The sequence below is a fragment of the Oncorhynchus tshawytscha genome, linkage group LG14, assembly GCF_018296145.1.
Source record: "Oncorhynchus tshawytscha isolate Ot180627B linkage group LG14, Otsh_v2.0, whole genome shotgun sequence".
NCBI classification, from domain to species: domain Eukaryota; kingdom Metazoa; phylum Chordata; class Actinopteri; order Salmoniformes; family Salmonidae; genus Oncorhynchus; species Oncorhynchus tshawytscha.
In genome coordinates this window covers 46,899,471-46,909,378 of record NC_056442.1, presented here as the reverse complement: position 1 = coordinate 46,909,378, position 9,908 = coordinate 46,899,471, and the positions used below count along the sequence as shown (strand labels likewise).

At 42.1% G+C, this 9,908-nt stretch overlaps 1 protein-coding gene across 1 annotated transcript; it reads left to right on the top strand.

The window, feature by feature from the left end:
- The first annotated feature begins 1,345 nt into the window (after positions 1-1,345).
- LOC112267619 (ATP-sensitive inward rectifier potassium channel 1-like) lies at positions 1,346-8,237 on the top strand. The gene is made up of 2 exons (XM_024445818.2): positions 1,346-1,487; positions 6,824-8,237. Exon 2 carries the CDS (start codon positions 6,841-6,843, stop codon positions 7,960-7,962), a length of 1,122 nt encoding a protein of 373 aa, XP_024301586.1. The 5' UTR covers positions 1,346-1,487; positions 6,824-6,840; the 3' UTR covers positions 7,963-8,237.
- Positions 8,238-9,908: the final 1,671 nt, after the last annotated feature.

Genomic DNA, 9,908 nt, shown 5'->3' with positions numbered 1-9,908 from the left:
GGCCAAACACGACTCCAACACCATCATTAAGTTTGCTGAAGACACAATAGTGGTAGGCCTGATCACCAACAATGATGAGACAGCCTATAGAGAGGAGGTCAGAAAACTGGCAGTGTGATGCCAGGACAACAACCTCTCCCTCAATGTGACCTCTCCCTCAAAGGAGCTGATCGTGGACTACAGGAAAAGGTGGGCCGAACAGGCCCTCATTAACATCGCCGGGGCTGCAGTGGAGCGGGTCGACAGTTTCAAGTTCCTTGACGTCCACATCACCAATGAACTATCATGGTCCAAACATACCAAGACAGTCGTAAAGAGGGTACAACAAAAACTTTTCCCTCTCAGGAGAATATTGGCATGGGTCCCCAGATCCTCAAAAGGTTCTACAGCTGCACCATCGAGAGCATCCTGACCGGTTGCATCACCTACTGGTATGGCAACTGCTTGGCATCTGACCATAAGGCGATACAGAGGGTAGTAGGTCGAATGGCCCAGTACATCACTGGGGCCAAGCTTGCTGTCATCCAGGACCTATACAATAGGCGGTGTCAGAGGACATCCCATAAAATTGTCAGAGACTCCAGTCACCCAAGTTATAAACTGTTTTCTCTGCTACCGTACAGCAAGTGGTACCGGACGCCAAGTCTAGGACCAAAAGGCTCCTCAACAGCTTCTACCCCCAAGCCATAAGACTGCTGAACAATTAATAAAATTGCCACCGGACAATTTACATTGACCCCCTCCCTTTTTGTACACTGCTGCTACTCTCTGTTTATTATCTATGTATAGTCACTTCACCCCTACCTACATGTACAAATGAACTCAACTAATCTGTACCCCTGCACACTGACTCGGTACGCGTGCCCCTGTATATAGCCTCATTATTGTTAATCTTATTGTTACTTTTTATTAAATAAATAAATGTGTTCTTAACTTTTCTTGAACTGCACTGTTGGTTAAGGGCTTTTAGGTAAGTATTTCAAGGTAAAGTCTACACTTGTATTCGGCGCATGTGACAAATAAAGTTTGATTTGATGTGTGTGTAGCATGAATGTATAACATCTTTATTTACCCCTTCAACATTAAATACAAGCATGTCTGTGGTGTGTGCCTGTGCGTGTGTGTGTGTGTGTGCGTGTGTGTGCGTGCATGTGCGTGTGTGTGTGTGTGTGCAGACATTGGTGGTGTAACACAGGGTATTCAGGCTGGCCCTGGGTACCTGCGCTGTGTGGGGTAAACTCATACCCACTCAACAGCCCTGCTGGAGGGCGGTACAGGTACTTCATGTTTGTGTGCGTGTCAACATCACCTGAAGTGATTCCAGTCCCACCAGTACAAGGGTTTATAAAAGCACACAGGTGTAGCACTGCGAAAGGTCTCAGAACACCAAGTACAGGACACACCAGAGACCAGGCTGAGAGAGACAGCGACAGAGGGCAACCAATGTGCAACACAATTTTGGATTTCCACAGTTTACACACTGACAGGTAAGCTCAGCTTGAGTGAGGACATCATCTTAGTTGGACCATTATCATCCAGTGAGGGAAAACTTTGCTTTGTATTCTCCCATTATAATAACAGTGTAATAATGACGTCAATTATGTTGATATGTACCCCCTTTGAGGCTAAGGTGAGCTTGCCGTTATGGCTACTCTCCCTTAACAACAGTGCCACATATATTTTTTTATTGACATTCCGCTAACGTTGTTGTTTACAAAAACCCTATGAGTGAAGAGTGGCATGTCTGCCAGTAAACATATTGTTTGTTATTGTATGTTATATGACTGATCTGACCCCACTACAAACTTTGTATACAGGTGGGTGTGTAGTGGGGTTAGTTTGTGGTCTTGTATAGTGTTGAGGATTTTAACATTAAAAGGAAATGGTCTTGAGAGGGACATTTTTTTATTGCTATTGTTATATGAGAAATGTACAGTCGGGACGGTCTCTCTCCAAAAGGGGAAAAGAAGTAGCTGACTTTCTGAACTCTCACCGTAGAAGTAAATCATACAACATGTGCCTACGTTTATCAGTGTAAATATTGAGTGATTTATTTAATTGGCTGAAAGATCAAAATGTGAATAACATTGCATTTAATCACAAACGGATGATTACAAGGGTGGAAATGGCTCCCCTTGGCATTGATTGCACAACCTTTAAATAAATGATTATAATGTTTTCCTGGGCAAATCATTACTTGTTGAAGAGTTATTAGTGACAACTGAACCACACTGTACTAATAAAATGATCGCTCTATTTCAAAAGTATATTATTGAAAAGCATCAGCCAAGCATTGTATCAAAGTAAATCTCAAATGATCTTGGCATTCATTATATCACCTTACAGTAACAATTGGGGGGGAATCATGATTAGGTGTGAAAGGCTTTGTGAGATCCAAAGCTTCTCAACAAAGAACCGTGTGTGACTATCGGATTTCGGTTTATGAAATAAAGGACATTTCATAGCTTTGAGCGTAGGAACAAAGCTTACTGCACTGGTCATTTAGGACTTAACAGTCGCACCACCATCCAACTATTTGGCATAGCTTGGCAGCAACACAGGCCACATTTATTCAGAGAACATTTTCTTGCCAGGGACCATCCATCAAAGAGTTTACCTTACCAGTTGTTACTATGACAGTTTTATATAATTAACATTTTAGTCATTTAGCAGATGCTCTTATCCAGAGTGAGTTACAGGAGCAAGTACAATATAGGGGCACATCAACAGATTTTTCACATGGTCAGCTCAGGGATTCGACCCAGCAATCTTTTGGTTTCTGGCTCAACACTCTTAACTGCTAGGCTACCTGCCGCCCTATATGCAGCTACAGGCTGCCTTGCAAAAGTATTCATCCCCCTTGGCATTTTTCCTATTTGTTGCGTTACAACCTGTAATTTAAATTGATTTTTATTTGGATTTCATGTAATGGACATACACAAAATAGTCGAAATTGGTGAAGTGAAATAAAAATAATAGCTTGTTTAAAACAATTTTAAAAAATAGAAAACAAAAAAGTGGTGCGTGATGTATTCACCCATTTTGCTATGAAGCCCCTAAATAAGATCTGGGGCAACCAATTACCTTCAGAAGTCACAAAATTAGTTAAATAAAGCGCCCCTGTGTGCAATCTACAACCAGTCATGTCATGTCACTTGATCTGTCACATGATCTCAGTATACATACACCTGTTCTGAAAGGCCCCAGTGTCTGGAACACCACTAAGCAAGGGGCACCACCAAGCAAGCGGCACCATGAAGACCAAGGAGCTCTCGAAACAGGTCAGGAATAAAGTTGTAGAGAAGTACAGATCAGGGTTGGGTTATAAAACAATATCTGAAACTTTGAACATCTCACTGAGCACCATTAAATCCATTTTTTTTAAATCGAATGAATATGGCACCAAAAACAAACCTGCAAAGAGAGGGCCACCCACCAAAACTCAAGGACCAGGCAAGGAGGGCATTAATCAGAGAGGCAACAAAAAGACCAAAGATAACCCTGAAGGAGCTGCAAAATTCCACAGGGGAGATTGGAGTATCTGTCCATAGGACCACTTTAAGAGTGGCCAGAAAAAAAGCAATTTCTTAAAGAAAAGAATAAGCAAACACATTTGGTGTTCGCCAAAGGGCATGTGGGAAACACCCCAAACATATGGAAGAAGGTACTCTGGTCAGATGAGACCAACATTGAGCTTTTTGGCCATCAAGGAAAACGCTATGTCTGGTGCAAACTCAACACCTCTCATCACCCCGAGAACACCATCCCTACAGTGAACCATGGTGGTGGCAGCATCATGCTCTGGGGATGTTTTTCATTGGCAGGGACTGGGAAACTGGTCAGATTTGAAGGAATGATGGATGATGCTAAATACAGGGAAATTCTTGAGGGAAACCTGTTTCATTCTTCCAGAGATTTGAGACTGGGATGGAGGTTCACCTTCCAGCAGGACAATGACCCTAAGCATACTGCTAAAGCAACACTCAAGTGGTTTAAGTGGAAACATTTAAATGTCTTGGAATGGCCTATTCAAAGCCCAGACCTCAATCCAATTGAGAATCTGTGGTATAACTTAAAGATTGTTGTGGAACCCGTCCAACTTGAAGGAGCTGGAGCAGTTTTGTCTTGAAGAATGGGCAAAAATCCCAGTAGCTAGATGTGCCAAGCTTATAGAGACATACCCCAAGAGACTTGCAGCTGTAATTACTGCAAAAGATGGCTCTACAAAGTATTGAATTTGAGGAGGTGAATAATTATGCACGCTCAAGTTTTCAGTTTGTTTCACAATAAAAAATATTTAGCATTTTCAAAGTGGTAGGCATGTTGTGTAAATCAAATGATTTGCAAATGACAATCCCACAACAAATCAATTTTAATTCCAGGTTGTAAGGCAACAAAATAGGCAAAATGCCAAGTAGGGTGAATATTTTTGCAAGCCACTATATGTGGTCGTAGTAGGCTAGATCAGGATGCTTTTAGGTAGGTTATGGTTATCTGACTGATTTGGGCTAGTGGAGTGATATATTTCAACAATAACTTTATTTTTGGAATGATTTTAGGCCTTAACTAACCTGTTTGTTCCCAGATTGTTCCCAGACATGCATGCCACTATGCAAATCAAATGCCATTAGTAACCCTAACATGATCCATATTTATCTTTTATATTGAAAAGTATGTAAAGAATATATGTTTTATTCTTAGCTACAGCTCTGCCTATATGTACCTCTATTCCACAGCCCAAATAACTGCACTACAGTATATACAAAAGTATGTGGACACCCCTGCAAAGTGGATTCGGCTATTTCAGCCACACCCGTTGCTGACAGGTGTATCAAATCGAGCACACAGCCATGTAATTTCCATAGACTAACAATGGCAGCAGAATGACCTTACTGAAGAGCACAGTGACTTTCAACATGGGACCATCATAGGATGTCACCTTTCCAACAAGTCAGTTAATCTAATTTCTGCCCCGCTAGAGCTGCCTGTAATTGCTGTTATTGTGAAGTGGAAACATCTAGGATTAACAGCGGCCCAGCTGCAAAGTGATAGGCCACACAAGCTCACAGAACAGGACCACCGAGTGATGAACCACATAGTATGTAAAAATAATTAGTCCTCGTTTGTAACACTCACTACCGAGATCCAAACTGCCTCTGGAAGCAACATCAGCTGTTTGTCCGGAGCTTCATAAAATGGGTTTCCATGGCCGAGCAGCCGTACACAAGCCTAAGATCAGTGGTGTAAAGCTCGCCGCCATTGGACTCTGGAGCAGTGGAATTACGTTCTCTGGAGTGATGAATCACGTTTCACAATCTGGCAGTCCGACGTTCGAAACTGGATTTGGCGGATGCCGGGAGAATGCTACCTGCCTCAATGCATAATGCCATCTGTAAAGTTTGGTTATGGAGGAATAATGGTCTGGGGCTATTTTTCATGGTTCGGGCTAGGCTCCTTAATTCCAGTGAAGGGAAATCTTAATGCTACAGCATATAATGACATTCTAGATGATTCTGTGCTTCCAAATTTGTTGTAACAGTTTGGGGAAGGCCCTTCCTGTTTCAGCATGACAATGGCCCCGACCACAAAGCAAGGTCCATACAGAAATGGTTTGTCGAGATCGGTGTGGAAGAACTTGGCTGGCCTGCACAGAGCCCTGACCTGAACCCCATTGAACACCTTTGGGATGAATTGGAACGCCGACTGCGAGCCAGGCCTAATCACCCAACATCCGTGCCCGACCTCACTAATGCTCTTGTGGCTGAATGGAAGTAAGTCCCTGCAGCAATGTTAAAACATCTAGTGGAAAGCCTTCCCAGAAGAGTGGATGTTGTTATGGCAGCAAAGGGTGGACCATGATTTTGGAATTAGATGTTCAACGAGCAGGTGTCCACATACTTTTGGTCATGTTGTGTACAGTATATACCTCAGCCCACTTACCCACACACTTAAACCCTAATATTTATACAATCAAGTACCCATACACCCATATCCTGATGCTAAATGCACTATTTGTTACTCCGCCTATATTCTCCAAGACACCAACAGTAACCTATATCCACCTATTCGCTGCACATTCCAACCCTGTTATTTGCATATCTTAGTCCTGTGACCTTTGACCGGTCTACTGCTACATGCAAGCCATAATTGTTAGAAAAATTGCTGTTTCTCTGCATTTCAGCCCCAATATTTATACAAACCAGGTCTTCACCTATACTTCAGCTCCAATTTACATACCAAAGTCTGCACCTGTTCTTGAACTCAATTAGCCAACTAAGCCAGGTCTACATGTGCCAAAGCCTAAATATCCATAAACTGTAAAACAGGTCTACCCCTGCACCTCAACTCCAGTAAACCAGGTCTAACATTGTATTCAGCTAAACGCACATAAACCAGGTCTAGCATTGTGCAAGAGACACCAAACTAAACAAACCTATTGATATTAAATATTTGTTAAGATATTACACCAATTCCCCCTAAAATAACAAAATAGTATTTTTACAGTCAAAATCACTGATTTAAACATAGTAAAAGGCTAATGGATAACGGTAAAATCATCTGGGTCTTAACTATGGCATGTGCCCAGGATTACAAAATGTAAGTTCATATTAAAATGTGCAAGTGATGCACAGCAACTGCTAGTAAGTAGAGAAATGTGGTTGGGGCAGGTATGTGAAGTCATTCCATTGATCATAGACTACTGAGGTGTTTGTGCTGGTGAGTTGTTTCATATAATGATATTTTGATGAAAATGAAGGTCAGTTTAACCCAATTAGTTGAAGTATGAACTATTTCACAAACATATTCTTATTATCTCTAACAGAAGACAGGACCTAGAAAATGATGTTTGGCATCAGGAAGCGCATCCAGGACCACCTGGTGGAGCGAAGAATCCGCCGAACCCGGCTGGTGACCAAATATGGCCAATGCAACATTGAATTTGGTAATGTGAAATGCGGCAACCAGTTTGCCTTCCTCGTGGACTTCTGGACGACCTTCGTAGAGTTCCGCTGGCGCTTTGTCCTCTTCTTCTTCACCGTCTCGTTCACCCTGAGCTGGTTCATTTTCGGACTACTGTGGTTCTGGATCGCCCGGAGCAACGGGGACCTGACCTGGCAGAACCCCTCAAAAGGCCACAAGTACTGTGTGGAAAATGTTTCCGATCTCATTACAGCATTCCTCTTCTCCATGGAGACCCAGACCAGCATCGGGTATGGTATACGCGTCATCACCCCTCACTGTTCTGGTGCTGTAACCCTCATCATTACCCAGTTTCTCATAGGTTCTATCATCAACTGTTTCATGTGTGGAATCATCCTGGCCAAGATCTCCATCCCTAAGAAAAGGGCCAAGACCATCACATTCAGTCAGACAGCTGTCATCTGTCCTAAGAAGGACTTCCTTTGCCTCATGATAAGAGTGGCCAACTTACGCAAGACCCTGATGATCGGGAGCCAGATTTATGGCAAGTTGTTGAGGACAACCAACAAACCCAATGGGGAGACAATCATCATGGATCAGGTGAACATTGAGTTCATGGTGGACGCTGGGAAGGACAACCTCTTCTTTGTGTGCCCTCTCACACTCTACCATGTGATTGACAAGGCTAGCCCTTTTTTTGAGATGGCAGTGGACACACTCCATAAGCAGGAGTTTGAGCTGGTGGTCTTTCTGGACGGCACAGCCGAGACCACCAGCTCAGCCTGCCAGGTCAGGACCTCCTTCATCCCTCAGGAGATCATGTGGGGTTACAGCTTCCTGCCAATCATCTCCCGCAGTAAAGAGGGCAAGTACAGAGTGAACTTCTCCAACTTCTCCAAAGTGGTGCCCGTGGCCACTGCACATTGTTCCTACTGCCTCCACAACATGAAGGGACACCACCTCCACTCCATTAACGGAATCGACAACTGGGAATTTGAAGCAAATGATAACTTAGAACAACCTAATATGACCAAGTTGTGAGTTTATGTGGCTTGAGGAATAGAAGACAGTTATAGGTTGTACACGCTTAGAAAAATGGATGCTAAATGGTTCTTCGGCTGTGCCCATAGAATAGCTATTTTTAGTTTAACATTGCAAAAATTACAAATCTGATTACAAATCCTTGTCTCATCGCGCACCAGCGACTCCTGTGGTGGGCCAGGCACAGTGCACGCCAACCAAGGTTGCACAGTGTTTCCTCCAACACATTGGTGTGGCTGGCTTCCGGGTTGGATGCGCACTGTGTTAAGAAGCAGTGCGGCTTGGTTGGGTTGTGTTTCGGAGGACGCATGGCTTTCAACCTTCGTCTCTGCTGAGCCCGTACGGGAGTTGTAGCGATGAGACAAGATAGTAACTACTAACAATTGGACACCATGAAATTGGGGAGGAAAAAGGGGGTAAAATTTACAAATAAAAATCATATTATCCTATTTTAAGAATGATCAAGTGCTAGCTGTGTTAGACTATTTAGCTTGTTTTAGGAATATATGTCTTGAGTTGTCTTACCACAAGTTAAATGAGACACATTCTTGAGGGAACAGCTTTTTGAAGCTGGAATCTACTGATGACAAGAATTTGAAGATATCACACTTGAAGAGACTATAAAATTCATATTTGTATTAAAAACATTTACAATCCAGATATGACTCAAACTGCTTTTTTCAATATGCCACAGCAGACACTTATGCAAAGCAACTTACAGTACATTATGTGAATTCCCCCAGTGGAAACAACATTAGAACACCTATTCATTATAACTGTGACGTGCAAGGACATCCCCAAGATAATGCTTCATTGGAGCACACATGCTGCTTTTGAAACTGAGTGAGTAGTAGGATGTAAAATCTATAAGCCTTTCCTTATATACCAACTTTGGGGCAGGGGCAAGGTTAGGTACAGCAACTTCATATGCTAACAAATCCCTACTCAGACCCAACGTGTCATAAGGCTGATAATCAAAGAAATAGTAGGAAGAGTTTGCTAAATTCTGGAACATTGTCATTCACGTTGGTAACGATCAAAGACTTTTGACCTGTATATTTATTCCCATTTAGAACAAGCCACTTCACTGACACAACATGTCATAATTTGTCAATACCCCAGAACTTTATCTTTTGCCTGATCATATTGTACATTTTTCCCCTCAGAGGGTCCCAATTCTCTTTCATGTGTAAAAATGGGATGTTGTGAGCCATTCACCGTTTGACTGCATTCAAACAGCTGATTATACTTCACCAGTGATTTGCTAACATTTTTTTAATCTTAGATTTTGGAAGTCCATTGCTTAAAAATAACGTGCTTTGATTCAAATCTCATGCACATCTTTTCAAATGCTGCTTGATTAATAACTTGAATCTTGAAATGGTTTGAAGCGAAATCACTAGAGCAAAAAGTATCTGGGTAAACTCTATCAACTCAAGCATGGTTAAGTGATAATGCCAGAGAATTGTTTGGAGGATATATTGGCACGGGTGTTGTTACATTGGTAAACCGTGCCAATATATCCTCCAAACACTGGCTTCGAGGGCATTATCACTTTCATACAAAGCCAAGAAAGGTCACTTGATTTAGCAATGGCAAGAAGTTTAATTTCAGCTAGCTTAGATCTATATTTAGGATCTATATTTCCCAATGAATAGTAAACCGTCAGCAATTTTTTTTAAAGCATGTGATCCAGGTGGGTTGCATATCTCTATTTCATCTCTATACAAAATCAACTTCAAAGCATTGGGCCTAGCAAATAAAAGTGGGAGAGACTTGAAAATGAGAATGTGTTCTCAGGCAACTTACCCGGTAAACGAAGGGTTAAATAAAACATTTAAAAAATAAAAAGGTCTCCATTGGCTATGTCATACAAGAACCCATCCTTGCACTTCTGTGGTTGTCATGGCAAGAATAATTGAGTCAGAAAACAACTATTTCAGGCT

Coding starts and splice junctions, on each gene's coding strand:
- LOC112267619 (XM_024445818.2), top strand. CDS start 6,841: ATGATGTTTGGCATCAGGAAGCGCATCCAGGACCACCTGGTGGAGCGA.